We start from the raw sequence: 25,714 nt of genomic DNA, 5'->3' as shown, positions 1-25,714 counted from the left end.
TCTTTTAGGAGTTTTAGTTTAGGTCTTGCGTTTAAGTCTTTAATCCATTTTGAATTAATTTTTATATGTGGTGTATGGTAAGGGTCCAACTTCATTCTTTTGTCTATGAACATCTAGTATTCCTAACACCATTTGTTGAAGAGACTGTCCTTTCCCCATTGAAAGGCCTTGGCTAGTCCCTTGAACTTATAAACCTCTTAAAATTATATTCAATAATTTTTATTGGCCAATAATTCTTATTGGCAGATAGAGGACTTTACAGTCAAACTTGCTTAAAAGTTTTTTCTCCATCTGTATTTAACTGTGTAAAAGAAGTGCAATAGCCAGAAATGTGAAAATTGAAATCCCAGTCCTGACCTTGATATTAAGTTACTATGTAACATTGGATAGTCACTTGAGCACCCTGTGCCTCTGCTTCTTCATATTCCAGATTCCTAATAATGAAGCCATTGTCCTCTTATTCTAGAATTGATTGGAGGTTTAAATGGGATGGTATATTAAAATATACTTTCAAAATTGTGACATGCCCAGGAGACACAAAGCATACTTTTTCCCCTCAATAGATTAGTTTATTTACCTCTAGTTCATTATTTTTCAGCTTTAAATGTGAAATTGTAAGAATTTAGAGATTTTTAAAGTGGATTTTTATTACATGCTTTGAAATCTTACAGCATATTAAGTGTATATTTTTTTCCCTTGGGCTTTGTATTGCTTCCTGAGGAAGCAGTGTGAAAAGTAAATGCCGTAACTTGGCTAGAGTTGTCTTAATGGCAATCGGTAAATATGACGAAGTATAGGGATGGTGTTTTTTAAAAATGCATTAAATGAAAACTAGATGTAAGATTCAGATAAGTCAAAGTCATTTTTTTGCAGGAATACAAGTTAGAGAAGGAACCTTCACACAGGACAAAAAGCACATGTTTTAGGATTCTTTCAAATGGGGAGCTCCCCCTAGTGTGTTTAAGATGAGATTTACACAAGTTTGTTTGCAAGAGACCTTTGAGGAGCACATCTGTTGGGTGTATCAAGGGATATTTTAATAAGAAGATTTGAGCTCAAAGTAGCGTAAAAGTGGATATGATTTATTTCCTATTGAGCATTAGTTTTAAAGGTGGTAGTTTAAATGAAAAATTTTAAGACCCAGATTTTATTTTCTTTGACAACACTTGCTATCATTTTTCTTCATAATTTTATAACCTAAGTCTCTGTTTTCTAAAGTATCAAAAAACTACTCTGTCATGATCTTTCAAAAGAAAATGAGAAAATATCCAAGGGACATTATTGCATTCTTAATTACAAATTATTGAAAAGAAGTAATAAGTATGAAAGGCAAAAAATAATAGGTTTTGCTTCTTCAAAGAGAATTTTATTTTCCCTTCATGCAAGAGAATGTTAATAATTATATATTAAATTATGTACAGCTGGAAATTAAAAGGCCAGGAACAAATGTAATATTTGGATGAAAGAATTTCATTTATTCAAGTATTTTAAGTTGATTTAAGGTCATTTGTGGTTAGAATTAGTGAAAGGATTATTTAGCCATGTTCATGTCATGGATTTCTCCAAAGAGATTGTACAATATTTTATAACTTGAAATTTCTTAAATATTTTAAAATTATTTTTAACTAATACAACCCTTTACTCAAGTTTTTAATCTATGTAAAATCATCTTGGTGGCCTTTTTTTTTTGTTTGGTTGATCAGTGCTCACATATACCAAACCTGTTTTCTTTCATTTTAAAAAAGTATTGTCCTTATATATTTTGTTTAGCCTTATTATTACTTTTCTTAATTTAAGCATGGTCCCCAGACCATAAACAAAATACTGAAGTTTTTTTTATTTCTGTTTTAGTTTGTCTTTATTCCCTGATTCTTCTTCCCCCAGCCTTTTTATTGAGGTATAACTTAGATACACAAATCTAAATGTGAAGCTTAGTGAATTTTTATATACACTCTTGAGAACAAAATTGAACTTTTGCATCTACTGACAGAAGTTTTCATTAGACCTTTATATGTATTTTATTGTGACTATTATTTTATGGGACTTTAGAATTGAAAGTCATGCTAGAAGTTTACTCCATCTTCCTCATTTTTTACATAAAGAAAATAAAGGCTCATTTTATTTTTTTATTTTTTTAAAGATTTTATTTATTTATTTGACAGAGAGAAACACAGCGAGAGAGGGAACACAAGCAGGGGGAGTGGGAGAGGGGGAAGCAGGCTTTCCGCCCAGCGGAGAGCCCGACGCGGGGTTTGATCCCAGGACCCTGGGATCATGACCCAAGCCGAAGGCAGACGCTTAACGACTGAGCCACCCAGGCGCCCCAGGCTCATTTTATACATAAAGTAAAGGCCAGAAAGTAAAGGCTTTGTTTCTTCACACTTATGAAGTATTTTAAAAGATTGAAATTGGTTATGGAACAATTATGATGCAGATTTTATTAGTAACTTATATGTTACTTAAGAACAAATTTTTTTTTTTTTTTTTTAAAGATTCCATTTATTGACAGAGACAGTCACAGTGAGAGAGGGAACACAAGCAGAGGGGGTGGGAGAGGGAGAAGCAGACTCTCCACCGAGCAGGGAGCCCGATGCGGGGCTCGATCCCAGGACCCTGGGATCATGACCTGAGCTGAAGGCAGACGCCTAATGACTGAGCCACCCAGGCGCCCCAAGAACAAATTTTATTTGAAAGTATAACCAGTAGATCTGAATCCCTTTTGGGGGTATGTTTGTATTTCTTTAATGGAATATGCTTTCTTTCAATTCCTCTGTGAAAACCAGGAGTTTCATTTTGTCAGTGTGTTATGTTTAGCCTTGTAACACTGTATGGAAATACTGTTACATGCAGTTGGATTTTCTTCCCACTCTCTTCTTTGGAAAAAAGTAAGAATATGAATGTGGGGGATAGTTGACAAGATTTTACACCACTGTTATTTTAAGGCCTAAATACTAATATATGTATATATTTAATGATACTTCTTAATTTTGTATTTCATAGTTTATTAAGTTTCTGATATAGTGGGTTCATACAGAGTTATTAACCTAGTCAGTTGATTAGTTGGCTTTTCCAGTGTAGTATGCCAGCTAGTATGAGCGTTACAATATAATTTTTTATCTAGTTTGTAAGATTTGTAATTAGTTAACCATCATGTTTCCTTTGATGTAAGATAATTTTGAAAACCTCTAAGCCTTGTGTTTCAAGATTCAGAAAATGGTTTGGTTCTATCAGTTCCCACTCTACCCATGAGTTCCATGTAACCTCTCTGCTTCAGTTTTGCCATTAGGAAAATGAGATGAAAGGATCTATGCTGCAGGATTATGGTGAAGATTAAGTGATACACAACATAATTTATTATAACACCTATTACCATTTTTGTGAATTTCAAAAATTGGAATTGTGGGCACATAAGAGTATTTTATCTAGCTATTTTCAGGACAGGCAGTGTGGTGATATGGAAAGAACCACTTCATTAGAACTGGCTGTGCCTGGTCCTGCTACTTACTAGCTTAGGTTGTATTTTTTTTTTTTTTTTAAGATTTTATTTATTTATTTGAGAGAGAATGAGAGAGAGAACATGAGGGGGGGTGGAGGGTCAGAGGGAGAAGCAGACTCCCTGCTGAGCAGGGAGCCTGATGCGGGACTCGATCTAGGACTCCAGGATCATGACCTGAGCCAGAGGCGGTCGCTTAACCAACTGAGCCATTCAGGCGCCCTAGCTTAGGTTGTATTGACAAGTCCGCTTAACTTCCCTGAGCTTCAGATTTCTTACCCACAAAATGGTGATAATAGCAATCTTGAGAATTTTTATAAGAACCAGAAATATTTGTTAATCATCTAGCAAAATGTCTGTTTGGCTCATGGTAGAAACTCAGATGATGATGATTATTGTCATCCCAATGTTATGTTAAACACTTAACTGGATAAAAGCTTTCTAATCTGAAACCTTTGGGAAAAGTTCTGCAACCCAACATATATGCAGTATAAGAAGTTAGAATTAGCTATTGAGTAGTTCTAACGAAAGTAAAATTTTGTGCCTTAAGAAACATAATGGTTTTGACTTTGAATTGAGCTCCATAGATGGCTCCAAAAATATTTTCCCTTGGTTTTAAAAAGCCTTTTCTCCAAAATCTCTTTTTCTTTCTTTCTTTTTAAAGATTTATTTATTTGGAGGGAGCGCATGAGCAGGAGGGGCAGAGAGAGAGAGAGGGAGAGTCTCTCCAGCAGACTCCAAGCTGATGTGGGGCTCAGTATCATGACCCTGAGATCAGGACCTGAGCTGAAACCAAGAGTTGGACGCTTAACCAACTGCACCACCCAGGGCCCCCCCAAATCTCTGTTTCTTGTCCAAAACCAGTTTGGTAACATGAATGATTTAATAAACCAGACAAGTTCTAATTTTCAAAGCAAGAAGGTTTTAATCTTTGAGGAAATTTAGATGAGTGCATTTCTAGGGCTTTGTATATTTTAGAGTTTAAGTTGGTGATGGTTGGGATAGAGGTTGGAGGAGGATGTTCTTGTGCAGAAGAAAGGTCAAATGTGAAATATATGATTCGATTTATTATTTGTAATGTAGGTTTATGTGGGAAAAACAGGAAAAGCCTAGAAAGGATTATTTTTATGTGATAATAGTTCTTTTTTAGAGCATATGCAATTTGAAATTCGATTATTGGTATAGTGAGAGATAGTTGCACATAAAAAAATAGTTTAACTTAAGAATCTTATAATTAAGAGGATTAGTTGTAACCGTAGGACAAATTTATATCAGTCTAGTGATATCTTATCAAGACTTATTCTAGTCCCTACACACTCTTGCTTTATTAATCTGTGCCTTAAAAGGGTATGACATTTTAACATTTTCTACCCATTAGTTTTGCCTAGATAAGCTGAGGGACTCATGGTAAAGGTCCTTGGAAGGATTATATCATGTAAAAAACTACTATAGAAATGAAAACAGTTTTGAGTATGTGAGAAGAAGAAATTGTAGTGTTAGCTATTAGTAATGCACTTTGTAACTAGTAAATGGCAGCGTTGTTGCTGGCATGTTAAAGGAAAACTTTCCCTTTGTCTTAAAGCTAGTGAACCTAGTTAGATATTAGGAAACATCAACAAAGTCTTCTGGTTATTTTGGAGTTTGAACGCCAGAAGTATCCCAGCAATTACTCTGAAATAAATTATTATATTATTATAAAAAACCAATAGATTATTTTTAATCACAGGAATTGAAGATGTTTGAGTATGCAGTGTTCTGTGAGAGGTTAGGCTGCAAACCCCAGTGAGTGTTGTTACAAAGGCTCCATCTGCAAGCCGACGATAGGCTATACGGTACTTTTGGATTATCCAAAACGATGTCTTTGTGGCCTCTGATAATGCCTGAGTTGTGATAGTTCCTGGCCATACATATACTTCGGCAGGTAACAACTAATGTAAAATTTTGAATTTTTGTTGTACAGTTTTAGTTGTCAATCCGTTTCTCAAAGCAGTAAGTTAGAAAGAAAAATCAAGAGATTGCATCCAGAAAATTGGGCCTAAATCAGGTAATAGAAAGAGTAAAAGGTCTTTGTATATAAATTTTATTGTTAATCCAGTATGGACAATGTCTAATCCCAAATAACATTATACTCAATGTAAATCTTTAATGTAATAAAAAAAGAGTTATTCTTAGAGCTTCCATTTTAGTGAGCTTATAGCAGTTATCAAAAATATGTAACAACTGTCCAGTCATCCATATATGACATCTGCTTTTTTATGAGATTCATTATTCAGATAAAACCTTGGTGGATTTGTATGTATAGTTAGAAGGGCTTATAAAAAACTTTTTGGCAGGAAGCCCAAATATTATGGGGTTAGTTTTTTGTTTCCTAAAAATGTCATTTATTTTGAAAATTTAAAACCTGTTGTAAACACTTGGGAAGGGACTTAGCACAAGCATCAATAAATGTTTGTCACAGTCTAGGAAGAATGGATTTCTAGAAACTGTTTTACTCAAGTACAAATACCTGTGTAATGGATTTGGAGAAATTTTAATGTTTCCTTCTAAAAAAACTTCTGAAATTGGGTTACCTTTCCTAGCAAATGAAAAATCATGTATTTTACAAAGCAGGACCCCTTAAAACTAATCTTGAATTATGATTTATCCAATTAAATTATTTTCAAGTTGGCCTTCAGCTATAGCACATGGGAAAAAATAGACTGTCAGTTTTTCCAAGTGCTTATCACGAATTTTTTTCCTTTATTAAATTTAATGCTTTATTGCTAACTTTGCTGACATGAAACATTTATTAGGCTGTTCCTCTTCATTTTCAGTTGTAGTTGTGAAGGTACTTATGTAGAACACTATGGTTGAAGTCCATCTGGTTTGTAGGAGGGCTATTGTGTGTGTGAATGATTCTTTTGAGACCATATATGTAGATGTTTAGAAGGAAGTAGCCCTAATGGTTAAAGATATGATTTAACCAGACCAAATCTGTAGGTTTGGTGGTAATCAACACCCCAAGGAGATGATTAGTCTAAATGGTATAGGTAGATCTGTGTGTTTAATGAGGTCAAATTAATTTTCAGTATTATTGTTATATAACTTCATCTGTCTTTGAAAATATGTTTTCATCCTGGCTTTCATTTTTTACTTTTTCTGCCTTGTTTGCAACATGTTTACTATTACATGCTTTGCTGGAATAATTTTTCCCCAAATTGTCATTACCCAGTCCATTTCCTCTGGGTATGTTGGGTTCTTTATTCTGAATGTTAGTATTTCTTAAGATTATATTTCTGATATATCCTCATTACTCTGTTTATGCCAGTATAAACACTACTGCTATTACTTTTTAAAATATTGCCAAAACCAATTATTTATTTGTTAGGATACTCTTATTCAAACTTTAGACTCCTGTTCAAATGTAAAACTCAAATTCTGTGAAATTATTAAATAATATTTCAAATATACTGAATTTATATTATTTTTGATGCAGTAATTCTTAGCCCTTTATGTTACTGAGTTTCCTTAACATTAATTATATTCATAAAGTCACGCTATTCTTCAGTTCTCACAATATTTCTTACATGGTAACTGTTCGGTTTATTATTTAAATCAAATTCCAGGATATTGCTCCTTAGTCATTTTATTAAAATAAATATATGGAATTCCCTTCTACTTTTTTTTTTTTTAAGATTTTATTTATTTGACAGAGAGAGACACAGCGAGAGAGGGAACACAAGCAGGGGGAGTGGGGGAGGGAGAAGCAGACTTTCCCTGGATCAGGGACCCCGATGCAGGGAGCCTGATGCGGGGCTCGATCCAAGGACCCTGGGATCATGACCTGAGCCGATGGCAGACACTTAACGACTGAGCCACCCAGACGCCCCCCCCCCCCCACTTTTGCCTAAGTCTTACTCCATCTGTTTTTAATGCTGTTAATATTTTTAACATAAGGAATTACATGGTTAGATAAAGGAACTGTATCGGTACACAATTGTATAATGGAATTACTTGAAACTAAAAATATATATCTTTTAATGTGGAATTTTAACATGTTTTTCTATAGTTCTAGACCTTAATATATTCTAAAATGGTAGGTTTTTATATAGTAGCAGATTTTTAAGGTTTTATTTTTGGTTACTAAGCACATTTTAATTTTGAAGAAGAGTACTTGTTTTGAATATGTAATAAATGCACATGGTTAAAAAGTTCAAGTATTAAAGAAAGTTATACAGTTGCTTCCGTTCTTCAGAGGTAGCCATGGTTAATCAGTTTGTTATGTATCTTTCAGAGATCTTTCCTATGTATCCAATGATACTATTTTACAAGCACTAATTTCCTAAGATGAATATTTTAGACTTTTTTCATCAAAAGACTCATTTATGCATTTTACGTAATAATCTTAATGAATTCTAAAACAAACATAAAATTATAATTCTGGCCTTGGAATATTGATTTAAATGTAAGCCTGTCAGGCCTTTGTTGACTTAAATAATTATTATATTTTGTTTGGAATGTTTAACCAGCTGTGTATTCATCCCTGTAATGAACCTCCCTACCTTTTAAAAAAAGCTAAATCATATTAATGATAATTATTGAATAGAAGATATAATTAGCACATCAAAACTATGATTTCATAGATCTTATTGCTATAGTTTGAGGCAAAAATAAAAAAATGGAACTGACTTAAGGAAAAATAATAAGTATATAAATATTAGTACAGATAATAAGCAGATACTGAAAAAATTCTGGTTGTGGTATGCAGTTGTCTGAAGTTGAGCAATACTGAACAAAATGTAATTTATACCAGTTCACTTGTATTATGAAGTATGTATTAAAAGCTTCTCAGTTGTATATAGTTGTAATTGTGTTTATTATCAGTATTATGACTAAGAAATCTTTGGGTGTGAATTCCATTCTAAGCTACTTTTCTTTTAGAAGGAAGCTTAAAGTAGGTAAATATTATCCTTAATGTTTCTATATTTTCCATTTTCTCTATAGAATCTGAATTTTGACATATAGGGAGTGTCAAAATTTCTAAATGAAAATGAAGTGGTTTGTCATATTTTAGAGGTTCATGCATTGTTACCTCTTTATTAGATATGGTAATAGAGGAAAATAGGATAGATGATTCCAGCTTCATGTTTTTATTTATGTAGATTTTACAAAGATGTAAATAGGAGACCTAAAGATCTAGTTTAGCAACTTAAGCATCATTACAAAAATTTTTAACAGCAGTCCTAGTTAGTCCTTGTCCAGTGTATGCATGAGAACCTTTACTAATGTAGTACTTATTTCTCCGGGGAACTCTTTCCTTCTTCTAACATATTTGCTTGTTGTTGATGTTACTTAACTTGAAAAGGAAGTTTTATTGTAAAAAAGCACAGGCTATTTCTGGAAGTTTTTTATTTTCTTGCTAGGTGATAACTTTTAGCCTAGTTTAAGATGTTATACATCTTAACATCACTTCTGTTGATTTCTTTTGGCTGTACATTTCCTGGAATATGGCAAAATAACTAGACCAGAGTAGCTGTCGGTTAGCTGAAGATCCCAACACAGGAGAGCTGGAGGGCTGACTGTGGGTGCACATTTTCCCTTCAGCCCATGGGAAAAGTAGCTTTGACAGGCACTTGGCTATCCTTATGAGGGTGTTCTAAGGACTGGTAACATGATGGCACCGAAAGAAAATGAGCCCGTTGGTACTACAGCAGAGGTGGCCACAGAAGGTATTACTGAATGCTCGGGGGTGGCTTGCTTTTGCTTCAGAAGAGAATAGTTAAGACCCGTTTAAGGGTACAGTAAAATTCCTGTGCCCCTCCCCCTACTACATTTTAAATTAATTGGGTAAAAGTAAAAATACTGATTCTGAGAACCAGGTTAGTTTGTATTTGGGGGAAAGTTAGCCTTATTTTTATATTTTCAAAACTTTTCGGAAAATTTAAAAATTTTCAAAAACTATTTTTTTTTTTGCAAAAATGAAATAGATGCTAGCAGATAAGATCTACTTACTTTAATTCTTTAAATTTCCTTACTGAGATTTTTATACCTTAATTGTTTTGTTTAATACCATGATAATATTAAATTATTGAGAGAACTGAACATTTTTGCTTTATTTTATCTTTAGCAAAAATTTTACTTGAGATTTTTGGCCAGCATTAAAATCAATTTTCTTTTCTTTCTTTTTTTATAAATCAGTTTTCTAAATGACAAGATTTCCATTAGTAAATAGCTCTAGAGGTAGAATATTATACCTTGCGCTATATTCTCAAGGGACATGTTTAGATTTCTTTTTGCCAAAGAGCCACAGCTCTGAGAGAACCATCTGATTTTAATTCTGCTAATGACAAAAGTAAACTTTTAGTCCCTCTACTGGTTGGCTTTGTCGTAGCAGAGCTTAATATTATTTTGTGGGGAGATTTTATAACTAAGATAGAGGCTGTTTATAACTTTATGATCAAGGTGAATTTTGAGGGATATTCTAATATGGACAGTCATCTCCAAATCGAGTGACTTTATAAACATACTTGCTAAGAATAAAAATGTACCATATTTATTCTTAAAGATTTGGGAATTATTAAACTATGTTGACTTGGCACCAAATGGCTAATGGCATTATATTGCAATGATTAAATCACAACTTTTAGACCTTTGAAATGTTAAATTATTCTTTATAAAACATGCAAAAAATCTTGTGATACTGGTAGACAGCCAGAAATGTGTTTTAATTTCTTGGGTAAAACTGTTGTGAGAGAAAGATGTCAATTATTTCTTGTGCTTCTGCCAAGAATAAGTGCACTACCAAAGGCAGGGGAGGAGAAAACTTTGTTGGAGCAACATCATCGGATCATTTTCTGCAGGTGATTTAGAAATTTACGCTTAAATTATTAATTCTAACATTTATATATAGAGGTAGGGATAATTTGTTCCTGAAGAAATAAAAAACGCCCTTTTGTATATACACTCATTAAGTCATTATTCTAATTTTTATCATGACTAATCCTATTGCTTTTCTTAGTGTGATTTTTTTTTTTTAGTTAACATACCCCTATTGCTTTCCTTAGTGTGATTCTTGACTAAACTTATGTCAGAGAGGAAGGGATCTTAGGCATGTTAGGGTTAAATAAATAGGTGAAATGAGGATGGTCATATTTTTCTTTACTTTTCTCTACCTTTGATCTCTGTCTGAATTTTCCAAAATTTAAAGCCATTAAAGAACTTAATGTTGTTTTATCTTGCTTTCGTATATATGCTTTTTGAAAGTTGGCTGAAATTATTTAGTTTTCAAAAGTAGATGTTGATATATATTGCATTTTGCTTCAGTGTTTTTGTTGGGGGGAGGTGTACTGATTTATATATAGAAAAATTGGTGGGTAAGACATTACAAAACAACAGGAAACTAAGGAAAGAAATAGTTCTCCTCTAGTTAATTTTGCTGCAGACAGAATATATTAAATAAAGCCAAACTGATTGTAACACCATTCATTGTTGTGTGAATATGGCACAGTCCAGGTTGGTGTAGAACTGTATCCAAGAGAATTTAGTTGCTACCAACAGGACTTTCAGATGATGATATTTAGAGTTGGAATAAGGTTTTGGCTGTGTCAGTTACCAGCTGGCTGACTTTGGATTATATTATTTAATCTCAGTGAATATTTTACCTCACCAAGTTTTTAGGGTTAAATGAGATAATACAACTGTTTTATTGTTATTATCAAGTACCTGATTATTCTAGTAATTTCAGGCCTAGCCTCTGTGGAAAGTATTATATGTATCACTCTAGTAAAGTTTCAACTAAAAGCTTGTTGTCAAGGAAAAAGTAACTTTTATTTTGATGTTCGAATTTAGCTTAATTTTTAATACCTCAAAGACTTGGCTAAATTTTAATTCGTTTTAACTTGATCTTTAGATATTACGGTCCTTAAGAAAGTATTAGTTTTTGGATGGACATCATCATAAAGTTCTTTTTTCTTTTAAAATTAAATTAATTTATTTGACAGAAGGAGAGTGCGTGTGTGTGTAAACAGGGAAAGTGGCAGGTGAGGGGAGAGGGAGAAGCAAACTTCCCGCTGAGCAGGGAACCCTGATGTTGGACGCCATCCCAGGACCCTGGGATCATGACCTGAGCCGAAGGCAGACTCAACCTACTAAGCCACCCATCCATGAAGTTCCTAATATATCATAGATCATTGTTCTTTAATTATAGATGTGACTAACTTTCTGGCCTCTGGAGGATAATTCTCAGTGTGCTTACATAGGAATAAGAATTGATGGATGTCACACTTTCATTCAGGAAATATGGAAGAAAATTTTAGTTAGGTTAAAATGTAGAGGTGATACAGAAACACTGTTGCAAGTATTTGGTCCATGTTGTGGTGGCTTTAAGAGATTTACTGATTTGTTTTTTGAAAGGCAGCAAGTTATACAGAGTAGTTTTAGCTTAAGGGTGGAAGCAAGATACAATAATACTGAAGATATGAGGACATCTTGGTCTTTTTTATCTCCCTTTGCCAATTTTTGATCTGCAGTGGAATTTGTAGAGACCAGAAGAAAGTTTTTGTTAAATGTACATTTATTATTTGTGAGGTTGGAGATTATGTATCATGCACCTAACACAGTGCCTGATATATGGTAGCCACTCAGTAATTATTTGAATGACAAACAGGAATAAATGATTAGCAGATGGCAAAACAGATATAGAAGGCAGGTAGTGTATCCTTGTATCCTAGCAAATTCATAAGTTAGAAAAGGTATTTGTATTGAGGTAAAGGTAACATATCTATATTTCTTTCAAAGCTTGTTGAAGTTTGATTAATTCTAAATGGTTCCATGAACTTCGGTAGTTTTGTATTAAACTACAGTTGGTGAATCAGTGAGTATTTAAGTGCCCAATGCTCAGGTATTTTGTGCTCAGTGCTGAGGAAGAAATATAACATGATCCTTGCCTTCAGTTGATTCAAACACCTGAAACCATAGCAAACAATACAAGATGGTGTATTTTTAAAGAACCGTAGTAAAAACACATAACAGTTTACTATCTTAACCATTTTTGAGTGTATTCAGTAGTGTTGAGTATATTCACATTATTGTGCAAGGTGTTATGTATTAAGTTAAAAATAATTTGGAGAGGATAAATGCTGTAGGGAGTAGTATTCAAAATGTACTCCATGAAACCACTCCAAATCCAACTTTATTTGAAGAAATATTCTACTGTATCTGTATTTTTATTGAGTCTGAAAGTTGCCACTATTAGAATTTGATGAGAAAGAACTAATTTTTTAAGGGCAGGCTAATCAGGGAAGCCTTCGTGGAAAAAGATGAGGACTTTAATTTGGTCTTGAAGAATGATTAGGAATTGGATGGGCTGTGGGCAGCGAAAAGAAAAGACATTTTATTTGAGGGAGCCACTCGAAGCTCAGAGGTTAGAATGAACATTGCGTATCTCTAGGTCCGTGAGAAGACCTGCATAGAATTTATTATTATGTTGGAGATGAATGATGTGACAGTATAATGTTTCACAAAATGTGTTCCATTTACCATGAATGTTGTAGAGAAGGAGGAAGGGTAAATTCATGTTTTTTTTTTCCCCCCTGCAAGTCTTCTGTAACATTTGGATGCTACTATGCATTTGAAATCTAGAGGTTACATCCACCATATTTTAATTTGACCAGAGGACGTTTTCTCCATCTGGGATGGTTAGCTCCTGGACACCAGTTTGAAAAATGTATATGCTACCTACAAGTTGTGTAACTTGATCAAGAAGTTTTCAACTACCAAATCTCCGCTCCCACTTTATGAAAATTAGTTGTAATCACAGTTTGTGTATGTGAAAAGTGTTTGTAAACGCATTTAACAAAGTATGTGCTGTAATATGCTAGTGATTGAGAGTTATATAAATGTAAGGGAAGTTTATTGAACCATAGAGTATTACATGTATATAACCCTTCTACACCTTTGCTATTCCAAATATGGTCTATGGACATTAGCATCTCCTAGACTACAATCTTGTTAGAAATGTGGAACCTTTGTCTTCATCCCAGACTTGCTGAATTAGAACCTGCATTTTAACAAGATTTCCAAGTGATCCATATGCACATTAAAATTTGTCATATGCTGTTCTGTGACATATTCAGCAAAACTTCATTCTGTCCTTTCTTTCTTGAACAGTGTTAGTAGCAGAGAGTTTGATACCTTTGATTTCAAACAAACACAAGGTTTACCCTGTTGAACTTTTATCCTTTGGTCATAATTTTGTCTTAAATGTGCTTAATGAATGCGCTTAATATCTTAAATGAGAGCCATTTATACGTAAAAGATAAGCTTATGTTTATCTCATTCTCTCACAAAATGCATCCCCTAGAATTGACCGTAGTACTCAGAGTAACTTAGCCAGAGATTTGAATGGAAGTTACTGAAGTTATTTCACCCTACATACAGAGCAGTGAGTTTTGTGCCACTGTCTTCCATTGCCTTTGCTACTGTTGTTTTTGTACCTTCTCTTGCCAAGCAGTTTAAGTAACCTTTTTAATTTTTCAAATTGGACTCTCATTAATTTTTGCTAAGCTTAGAGTAGCCCTAGTGTTCCCGTGGAATGGATTTTAGAGCTCTTCCATCCATATATCCAGTCACTTGGTTAGACACTTTGATTACAAGCATAAATTGTATTTCCTTGTAATGTTCACCTATTTTGCCTTTATCTCTAAGAAGTTTCTCAGAAAAATAGTGTCTATTTTAATTTTTAATATCTCAATATGAATTGAACTGTAGGGTCCCTATTAAAAAATTAAGTACTTTTAGTTAGTTACATAAATATAAATGCTCACCATAAAAATTAAAACAATACAAAAATGTAGAAAGAAGTGAAAAATCTTTTCCACTACCTAACCCCATTCCTTTAAGGTTAACTTCTGTTTAGTGTATGTTTCTTTCGGAACCTTTTTTTAATGTACAAAAAGTATATACTATGCATAAAACTTGAGAAGAAAGGTGGATTTATACAGTGTTCTAAGAATTGACTTTTTACTCAGAAAAATTGAGCTGATGTCTAGACCTTAATATGATTGATGTGTTTTTTGACTTTAGGGACGAAACCCTTTTTTCTTGGAGCCAGCAATAATTATTACGATTACTGATGGGAGCAAGCTGACTACTACCAGTGGAGTCCAGGATGAGGTAAGTTATATCCCTGTCAGCATAGATTATGCAGTTGCAGATGAAGAATTGTTCTTTGTGTATGTACTGTAGGATATTGAACACCTTAAATAGATTTGATTATTTGATCCAGTCGAGAGCTTGTCTTCTACGACTTACCTACTTCTCTGTTTGTAGCAGTGATCTCCAGATTTTCTTGAATAGGAATCCCTTTTGTGAAAAACTTTTGAGCCTACCCCCAATTTCCAATTATATGTGTATTTTTGAGTTTATGTCAGGGGGGTAGTATCAGTTCATATAGTACATTATTTAGTGAAAAGGAAATCTTATTTTTAGGTTGAAAAAAATGGGCACAGTGCTCTAATAATTCCCATATTTCAGTGGATTGTCACTCTACTGTGGAGACTCCTAGACTAGACTGGAGCAAAGCCAAGAGAAGGTTAAGACTAGGAAAAGTGAAGGTTTTTAGACAATTTTTTTCAAGTCATTATAGTAAATAATATCTAGCTAACCTCACCCATTCTCTGCTAGTATGCATTATGCAGAGTTGGTTGTGTGTGGTGTGATAGGGTGAATATAATAGATTTATTTTAACTTCAGGCTCTTTTTACTGTAGTATTTGAACTGCTTTTGAGCCTTATACAGTTGACCCTTGAACTCTGTGGGGTTTAGGGGTGCTGTTGCAGTTGAAAATTTGTGTATAGCTTTTGACTGTTGCAAGACTTAACTACAACTAGGCTGCTATTGATGGGAAGCTTTACCAATAGCATAAACAGTCAGTACATATTTTGTATGTTATATGCATTATATACTGTATTCTTACAATAAAGTAAGTTAGAGAAAAGTTGTTAGGAAAATCATAAGGAAAAGAGAATACATTTATAGTACTATACTCTATCAAAAAAAAAATCTGCATATAAGTGGACCTGTGCAGTTCAAACCCAAGTTGTTGAAGGATCAACTGTATTTGTTTTTCAAAATATGTTTATATAGATAGGAGGTGGTTTAGACTATCCTTTTTACTGTTTGCATTTGCTTTAGAATCTTAATTCTTATATTTACAAAGGGTTTGATTAAGTAGGAAAAGTATAGTTTTTAAGTTCAGTGATTTTTAGAAAAGCTTTCATTTGTGTGATGTTGTGGAATGTTACTTGGACATGGAGTCAGGACATGTGCGTTCTGGTCTTTGTTCACCTCCTTTCTAGCAGTGAACTTTGTACCAGTTACCTAACTTATCCAAATCTCTTTCCTTTTCTATGAAATAAAATGGTAATTTTTGCCTTACCTCATAGGGTTGTTGGAAGACTGAAATGAAATAATGTGTGTCAAAGTGCTTGCTAGGCTGTAAAGAAATGAGCATAATATTGTTCTTTCGTGAAGCAATGGGACCAGTAGAGTTGTTAATTACCTGATCTTGATTTGTTGGAAGAGAACCAGAATTGTTTTGTTTGAGCAATTGATATTAAAGGGAATTTAGGGTTTAATTCATGGAGATAGAGCTGAAAAATTTATGTAGATTAAAATTCATAATTAAATAATTAATAGTCTATACATAATTAATAGCATTGGAATGCTACATAGCTGAACCTCAGGGGTTTCTGGGCTTTCTTGAACTAGGTTGACATATGTATAGTCAATTATGTCCTGCCACTGTCAGGAACAGATAGACATTAATTATATATATGAACAAGCAGTAGAAATGTTGTTTAAGTTTAAATTTGAAACTTTAAAGTTGATTTTTCCCACTTTACCTTCCTTTTGAAAAATTTGACAGGAAGATTGAGGTATTGATAAAGTATTATTGCTAGAACACATAATAATTAATTTCTTCAACTTTATTTTGTATAAATGAAGTCTTTTGATGGTTTGTTTTGTTTTTTTATCCTTAATGATTCTAATTTGTAGTTATGACGACTGAAAAAATACTCTGTGTTTTGTTGTAAGATATTCCTACATGTGAGATTATTCATTCAGGGTGCTTTGTCTTGCTGCCTTTGTAGAAATGATCTTTGGGGTACAGTATATTTTCTTCCCATATATCTGGATCTGTTTTGTTTGTAATATTTGTCTTGTAGGAACTCCTTTAACTTAAACATATTTTGAAATGTAAATGGATATTGGAATTGTTCACCTTTCTTCCCGGGTTTTTGGGAGGGATATTGGGGAAGTGGGACTATATGTGCTTACAGTAATCTGTAACTAAGTAAGATTGCAATTAAGTAAGAAAGATTGGGATTTTCTTGGGGAAAGCATCTTAACCTTTTAGTTCTCTTAGTCTTCTATGATAGTTAGCCTAGTACTAAGAACAGAGCTTATATTAAAAAATATTGATTATAGATATTACTGTATTGAGTCTGGTAGATTTCAAGATGAAAATTGATTATTATTATCTGAGGTGGAAGATTCATTTGTTTTAAGGTAAAAGTTTATTATGGTAATGTAGTTGAAAGGTCTGTGAATTGTTTTGGTTTTCAAGGTTAAGAATGTCTTTGATCCTTTGCATATTTGGTTCTTAATATCCCAACGGGACTTCTCTTGTGGGGCAGAGAGAATGTACCCCAGATGTGCATATAATTGAAGCTTACTTTTTGCTAAAATATTGGGTAACTGTTGGTCTGTTCTAGCCCAAATAAATTATGTGATTCATTTTAAGGAGCCTTTCAAATAATAAAAAGCGTAAAAATCCTTTTTGTTTTGCTCTTTTGTATGTATGTATGCGTGCACATGCATGCTACATATGCTCTATGTTGTCATTATTTCTAGGGAATAACAAACAGAATTTTGCATTTCGTCTCTTTCTCTTCAGATCTCTTAACCTTTGCCTTTGGCAAAACTTGATTCTTTTTTAGATTTATTGAATGAGTGAATGTATCAGTGATTTCCACATTAGGTGTGTATGTATATAATTTTTGGTTGGCCCTGGCTGCTATTGATGTGATCTCTTACTAATATTTATGGAATTGTGCATCCTACCTGAATGATACCCTTTGCTTAAGAGTTATACTAACTCACATGGGGTATTATATCTGATGTGTTGGTGCTGTTTTTCAGGAATACATGTTTCTGCTGTTTTAAAATCATCCTTTTGGCACATAAGGCAACATAGAACTCATGTAGTCTTACGTTTTATTTTACAAATGAGGATATTGAAATCCAGGGAGGAAAGTGATTTGCTTAAGGTTATAGCATTTTTTATTGCCAAAATCTTGGTTAGAATTGATGTGAATTCCAAAGAGATCCCAACACCTCCAGACCAGTGCTTTTTTCCCTGTTGTATCTCATGGCCTCTGTATTTGATTCTGTTTTTTTGTTGTCTTAAAATTTATCTTCTATTTACCTGATTTCCTGTTTGTCTACTTCAGCTTTCTATACAGTTGTTATGTAGGTGTTACATTCTTGTTCACTCAGTGTTCACTGAATGACTGTTATGACCAGGGCATTTATTTCTAGTCAATGAGGATAACAAAGATGAACAGGGTAGATTTCTGGTTTTTATTTTATTTATTTATTTATTTATTTATTTATTTTTAAGATTTTATTTATTCATTTGAGACACAGAGATACAGAGAGAGAGAGCATGAGCAGGGAGAGAGGCAGAGGAAGGAGAAGCAGGCTCCCTGCTGAGCCAGGAGCCTGATGTGGGGCTCGATCCCAGGACCCTGGAATCATGACCTGAGCCGAAGGCAGATGCTTAACCATCTGAGCCACCCAGGCGCCCCGATTTCTGGTTTTTAAGTTCACAGTCTTAACAGGGAGATTGCCTATTAAATGGATTTTGTAAATTATAATATAGAGATATATACTAAGTGTATGGGAGCACTGAAGAGGGAGGGGGAGGGTTAATATTATCTGTTTTGTGTATGTGTCAAATCCTGTGTAATGTGAATTTTTATGGTCATTCTAATTTTGATTAAATTCAAGGACTTGTGGATGATTTATTTAGTATTAGGATGTGGCTCTTAGCCTGTATCTGTGAAATTTATAAAGAAGCCTGGTATAAAATTGTTTTGATCCTAGAAAATAGTTCATGGAAAAACTTGGTGCCATATTGTCTCTTGACCTGGCTAAGTCTGTTCAGGACAGAATGACCCAATTTCTTATAACTTATTTGTCAAAATAAGATAGGGATAACATTTCCTCTATGACAGCTCATCACTTAGCAGTGTGTGAGGAGGTAGGAGAATAATAGCTTTGTATTGGAGGCAAAAATCTTGAGCTGTATATCATCTTTTTACCTTATTTCATGACTTTAATTATCTTTTTTGGCTTCATTTAATGAAAGTCCAGGCAATTGTCTGAGTTGTCATGAGTTTATTTCTAGTGTTGTATTTTTGGATAACTGTAGGACTTTTGGTGACTGCTGTGTTGGAAGAGTATGTGTGTATTTTTGCCTCTTTTTTTTCTTTTTAAATGTAGTTATTTGATAAAACTGGTGGTTTGCAATATTTTCACATTTGAGGTGGAGTTAGATGGGACTTTGAATTCTGATACACAAGAAAATTATATTGCTTACCCTCATAGTAGTAGTCCTTGATGTTGATAGTGCACTATGGCCAATTACTCACAGTACCATTCATCATGTCTTACTGATGTATCAGATGTTTTGGTAGAATTACAAAATTGTAATTAGAGTTACTGAAAAAATTTTTTTCTGGTTTTAATTCTCTGCAAAGATCCTCTCTAGCACTGTTTTGCGATGGAAAACTATTCTTACTGTGATTCCAGGAACACATGGCTAACTATATTGCTCAATAAAGTAGCCAGAAGAGATCCTGCCAGTACCTTCTTGGCGATGAATGACATTCCAGGGTAGTGTAGCAGTTATTTTTCTCTTCCTTGAAAGTGCTAGTAGTAGTATTATCTTTCAAATATTGAGATTTCTATATGCTGAAGAATGTTTCTGCATCTCTTTATCAGTGATATGATTGCCCTGGAGGCTAACATTTTGGAGAAGATATTTGCAGTAAAAAATAAAATGTTGGCTTTTGACAATAAAAGTTTTGCCTTCTTATGAGCTTTCCCAGCCTTTTAAGACAACTTAGGACAACTACTTTTATAACTTCTTGGCAAATATTCACACTTGATCTTAGCCAAAAGGCCGAGAGGCGATTCTCTTGGCAAATAATTCAGAAAGGTCATGTGTTTGTAGAAAGAAAGTGTGGGAGTAATCTCAGCTATGTGTTCAAGTGGCTACAGATTAGGGTCTTATCTTTCAACTTTTCAGTTCTCAAAAGTTGATGCAGCAGTCTCTTCAGTCTTTGAGATGTGGATTGGTACTAGTGATTTTTCTGGATCATTCTTTGCAGTGTAAATGGTTTTACCTTTTATAAGGATAATCTGTAGGACCTATAATTATAGTTTATATTTAACTCTTTGTGATCTGTATGATCAAGGCAATCCAAAAATTTTTTGAGTTCTGTTTCTAGTACCTGAAATAATTCAGAACCTCATCTCTCCCTCCATAAAATGTTTTTGTTTTAGTAAAGTCACTAAAAATATGTGTCAAAAGCTGTCAAAACTATTTTAATTGTGTCACTCAAGACTTTTAAATGCACATTTAAAATAGTTGTTTTTTTCCCAGTACACTTAGAATTTTGGAGTAACTTTTTCTTTCTTTTTTCTTTTTTAAAAAGACCTCTAAGGAATCTTGAGGAATGTCATCGTAGTATGATAGAATATCAGACAGATCTGTGTGTAAATGCATTTTTGAGTTGTCATGTTTATCCCGTAGCAGTGGTGCCTTTTCATATTGATATTACCAGGGGCTCAGTAGCAATGTCAAGATTAGCTCCTGTCTTACTAATTTGTGGTTAAAATGTTCTGTACATATGTACCACATTACTGTATATGTTAGTTTCTGTCAATTCAGCTTTCCAAAACATTTAATAAGAAATTTGTTGGTTGCAGATCATTTGCATTTTCTATTTTATACCCATTCATGGGGCACTGTTCTCTCAACACCTGGATTTATAATTCCTGGTGTGCTATAGAAATGTATACATCTGCTATTATTAGTATATTGAAAATATGTAAATTATAATAAAGAAGTTGATGAAATGTTTCAATTTAATAACCTATAGTGAATTTCAGCAACACATTTGCAATACTATTATTGGATATATCTTTTTTCAAGGTCATGTGGAAAGAAAAACTCTTTAAGGATTGCCTCTATCCAAGCACTGCAATAGAATAATTTTTTAAAAATGCTGGCTGACCACTCTTTAATGAAGCTGTATGGCTACAATAACTAATCTATTATCTAGAATTCTGTGGTAAGATATATTGAAGTAGTTTTTATTCAGAGGCTGAAGCAATTTCACCCTTCCTTTATTAGCCTGTCAGAACCAGTAAGCAATCAGAGACCCTATACATAAAAGGAAAATTTTATTTGGAGATGTTTCTATTATTCTTCTGATTGTAGCTCTTCCATGTATAGACTATTATGATGTTTAGAACATTAGTTTTCAGATGGTTGCATCAAAATCATCTTGGGTGTTTTATAAAATATATATGGCTCAGTTCTAATTCTGGAATTCAGTTGATCTGGACAGGGATCTGGGAATCTGTATTTTTGAAAATGTCCCAGTTTATTTTGATACACAGATTTGAAAACCATAGTTTTAGAACACAATGTGACTGTAAATATATATATTTTAAATTATAAAATATACATTTGAAAATGAACAACTGTAGCAAAACAACCATTTTTTACTTTCAATGCCAGCAAAATATTTTGTGTAAGATAAAACAACTTTTGGAATTATTAAACTTGGGAATGGGTTTCCAAGGAATATGCAATAGGTCTTCTGTGAATATTGTGTTTGATATGGCTTAGAATCGATTATTGGATACCCTTGAAATACTAACTTCTTGCCAACTGCAGTTAGTCTGTATTTATTGCTTTTATAGTATGCTGAATTGAGGAGGACTCTTTGGCCCTGAGTATGAGATGAGGCAGAGCAGGAGAGGGTAAGAAAAGGGAAGTAATTAATTCATACTATTTGTCACGTGCTTGCTATCCTTGGCTTAAGAAGTTTTTATCCAAAGGATGGCATAATATTCTGTTATCCTTATTGTGTTTTTTTTTGAAGAGAAAGAGAGGGATTGAAAGAGAGTGAGTGGTGGGGATGGCTGGAGAGAGGGAGAGAAAATCTAAGCAGGCTCCTTGCCCAGCGCGGAGCCCAAGGTGGGGTGAATCTCACAACCCTGAGATCATGACCTGAGCAGAAATCAAAAGTCGGACGCTTAACTGACTGAGCCACCCAGGCGCCCCCTTATTGTGCTTAATTCCTGGTTTGGATGTCCATAACTAGTATTATTTAAAAAAAAATTTTTTTATATGTATTTACACACACACATATATACATACACACAACATACTTGACCCAGATGAGGGCAATTTATAAAGAATTGGTGATCGTTACACTTAATTCTTGTTTTCTAGAGAGTTCCGATGAAATACCCTTCTGTAATGAATTGTTTTGATTTTGAATTCTTAAAGTATATTTTAGATTAATTCATTAATCTTTTTTTTTTTTTTTTGGTGAGGCATAGTAACTTTGGTTTGTGTACAAGAATAATGGCACACAATACATTTATATTTAGTACTACTATGTTCTAGGTACTGGGGACACCAAAGGTGAAATTAAGCAAGGCTCTTGCCCCTAGAAAACGTGTTTGAAGATAGGCAAGTAAATAAGCATTTGTATACACGAGATAAATCTCATGGCAGACATAAATAGAAGCTTTTTTTTTTTTTAAAGATTTTATTTATTTATTTATTTATTTATTTGAGAGAGAGAGAGAGAAACAGCATGAGAGGGGATAGGGTCAGAGGGAGAAGCAGGTTCCCTGCTGAGCTGGGAGCCTGATGTGGGACTCAGCCCCAGGACTCCGGGATCATGACCTGAGCTAAAGGCAGTCCCTTAACCAACTGAGCCACCCAGGCGCCCTAAATAGAAGTTTTTGAGAGAGCATAACCAGGGGAGATAAGTTTTGAGAGATGAATAAGAAATTGAGCCATGACATTTCAGGAGGGAATAGTGTGCAAAAGTATGAAGTCATAAAAGCAGTGTATGGGGAGACTATAAATTATGTGAGTGGAGTATGGAAAGCATAGGCAGGGGGGAGTGATTGCTTGAAATGTAGGTAGCGTCCAGAAGATAACCACCCTAAGGAGAATGGACATCATTTTGTTAACATTTGCAGAGGAGGTATTGAAGGTGCTTGGTAATCAGGTGAGTTACGTGATCAGATTTGCATTAGGAAGCTTACTCTGCAAGCAAGGCGAAAGAAAATAGGTTGAAGGATGGTAAACTGGGAAGAATTCACAAACTACGTGGAATAATCCAGGAAAAACACGGGATGTCTAAAACTAAGCCAGTGCTGGACAGAAAGGCAGAAATGTGAGAGATTTGAAACATATGCTAACTAGGCAGGTCTTTAGAGATGGTAAGGTGGGAGAAAAAAAAAAGCAGTGTTTGACAGGGTTTCTGAACCAGGGTCCAGGCTTGAGCTTCAGAGGGTTCTGTGAATTCCCTGAAAACTTAATCTAGACATTGCCTGTTTGTGCAATTATGCACATTCTTCTGGGGGACGGAGGTTTGTAGCTTTAATCATATTCTCAAACAAGTAAAAAAAGAGAAAGACAGTTTAGTAGTATTTCGAAGTTTCCAACCTGAGATCTGTGTAGATGTTGGTAGTTTTAACTGAAATGGGGATATTGGATACATAGTAGAAAGGAATATAAAATAATTCTTTGATAAAGTATCATCTTTAGGGTACCAGTGTTTTAAAGGAATTATGAGCCAACTTTTAAAACAATAGCTCAAAGACTTTTTGTCTTTTAACATTATGTCCTAGGAAAAGTATTTTGTACTTAAAAACAGAAATAAGCAGAATTTTATCTCTGGATGTTGATAGTTTTATTTTGAAGCAGATTAAACAAATAAGCTTTAAGTCATCTTATTACTTATTTATCAGGTTTTTAAGTTTTTAAATTTAAGGTCATAGTGATGTGAACATTTAAAATTATTCAAGTTAGCATGAACATTGAAATTCAGAATGCTGGGACAAGAGCATTGTGTGTGTGGGGACACTTTATACTAGCGTCAAGTCAGTTAAGGAGGATGCAAGCCCAATTTCTTTTCTGTTCATTAGTATGTAATTTAAGAATAGTTGTAGATCAGCTTTAACTGCATTAGCAGTTTTCTGCCAGTTAAACTCAGTTAAAGTCAGCCTGTTAGATATATTTTATGCCTCTCTAAGTCAGATTACAATTTGAGAGCATGAAAAATGAGTACTTCGTCTCCTGGTGAGGCACACTTACATAAGCCATAGGCTGCTAGTCTTTTATAAATACCTTCATTATAGTTATTTAGCTGTATTCCATAAATAGTTTTTTTTAATGTAAACTTCCATTTTCAATCGTTCTTTTCAGATGTAATAAAATAGATTTAAAAATTTTTAGATTTGTGTAACAGGAATAAACTTTGTGCAGTGACTGGAACTATGATCTTTACATCAAGGCAAGGCTACATTTTGATCTAGACAAGGCTGTTTTGGTTTATTTTTCCCCACGCTCTGTCTTTTCAGGTTGAATTACTGATTTTTCCCCCTTTGTTTTGTTTGTTGTGGTTTTGATGTTTTTTTTCCTTTCAGCTAAAGGAGCAGCCCAGTGGTTTTCAAGAAGTGCCAAAGTGCACTGACTGTCTCATGATGACTGGTGCCTCAGGGAGGGTCATGATTCCTGGATACAGGATCGACCTGATCCTGGATGTCACTTCAAGCAGTCAGATCGTGGGGAAAAGCCTTGTCTAATGGCTAGCCTTCCTCAAAAGTCTGATGCTAGTCATCTCGGAAGGCCTCAGAAAAAGCCTTAAAGGTGAGCAGAGTAGAGTGTAGTTCTCTCTGGGGGCTGTGACTATTTGTTGGAGAATATAATTCAACATAGAATGATAACCCTAACCTGACAAATCCAGGTTCATTTGGTAAATTAGTTTATAAATTTGTTGATGGTGATGACCAGACCCCAACTTTTGAGTTATTAGAAACTAATAACCTCTTAACATTAAGATCTGTAAGGGGAGGAATTTGGTATTTCCTGGGCCCTTCAGAACCTTAGATTAGGATCGGTTGTCTTAAAGGGAAACAGCTTACTTTCATAGCTAAGGAACATTTTGGTTACAGAATTGCATTATAAGTACAGATGGATTAAAAAAAAATTAACTAGTGAGGTAATCTCTTAGTTTATATATTTGTCATGTATTGTTTATCAGGCAATTGGACTTCAGGATTCTGAAGGACAAATTTGCATTTGATTTGTCTGTTATAATAATTTTTTAAAAAACATAACCACCTTTGAAGCAGTTTATTTATTATTGCATTCAACTTGAAGAATATTAGGACTGTTGCATTATTTGAATAACATTTTTAGCTCAATAAAAAGAGTTTTTAGAGATGTTTTGAGCATTTTGTTTTGGAAAAAGCTTAATTCTAGGCTTCTTTCTCTGTGCTTTGAAGCACTTACAGAACCCAGTTGTTCATGTAATAACTTTGGTTGCCAAATTTTTAAGTAAATTCTAAAATTTGTCCTAAGACTTAATAGTTTTATTTTTGTTTTTGTTGTTGTTGTTGTTGTTGTTGAGCTTCCTGTATTAGAAAAAAAATATAATATGGGCATGCAGTATCTCCAATTTTTGTCCATTTTTATGTTTAGATATTATATATGTATAGTTATATACACACACATACCTGTATATTAATATTAGAAAACATCTACAAAAATAGAAATTTTAAAAGAGATGAAAAAATTAAACAAAGGAAGTTCTGATAACTTTCTTCCCTCACATCCTGATGTATACCAGGAGTCTGCAGACTTAAAGGGCCAGGTAGTAAATATTGTAGGCTTTTCAGCTCACCTGGTCAGTTAGAACTACTCCGTTCCACTGCTGTAGGGCAGAAGCAGCCATGGACAATGTGTTAAATGAATGAGTGTGGCTGTTGTCAATAAAATTTTATTTACCAAAACAAGCCAAGTGCTGGATTTGGCTGCTGGGCCATAGTTTGCTGACCCCTGAAGTATACCCTATT

The 25,714-nt window shown here is 33.9% G+C and overlaps 1 protein-coding gene across 2 annotated transcripts in view; it reads left to right on the top strand.

Moving 5' to 3' along the window:
* Positions 1 to 25,714, top strand: part of INTS6 (integrator complex subunit 6) — a 92,832-nt gene that overhangs the window by 7,092 nt on the left and 60,026 nt on the right. The window contains exon 4 of one of the 2 annotated variants that reach the window (XM_036080900.2): positions 14,555 to 14,644. In XM_036080900.2, coding sequence (XP_035936793.2) covers positions 14,555 to 14,644 — 90 coding nt within the window. Of the gene's footprint in view, positions 1 to 14,554; positions 14,645 to 24,366; positions 24,507 to 25,714 lie in introns of those variants that run through there. The other variant, XM_078070405.1, reaches the window with a different exon arrangement.

Source organism: Halichoerus grypus, chromosome 4, assembly GCF_964656455.1.
Source record: "Halichoerus grypus chromosome 4, mHalGry1.hap1.1, whole genome shotgun sequence".
NCBI lineage: Eukaryota > Metazoa > Chordata > Mammalia > Carnivora > Phocidae > Halichoerus > Halichoerus grypus.
The sequence above is the reverse complement of the archived record's forward strand: the minus strand, read 5'-3'. Positions and strand labels throughout refer to the sequence as shown.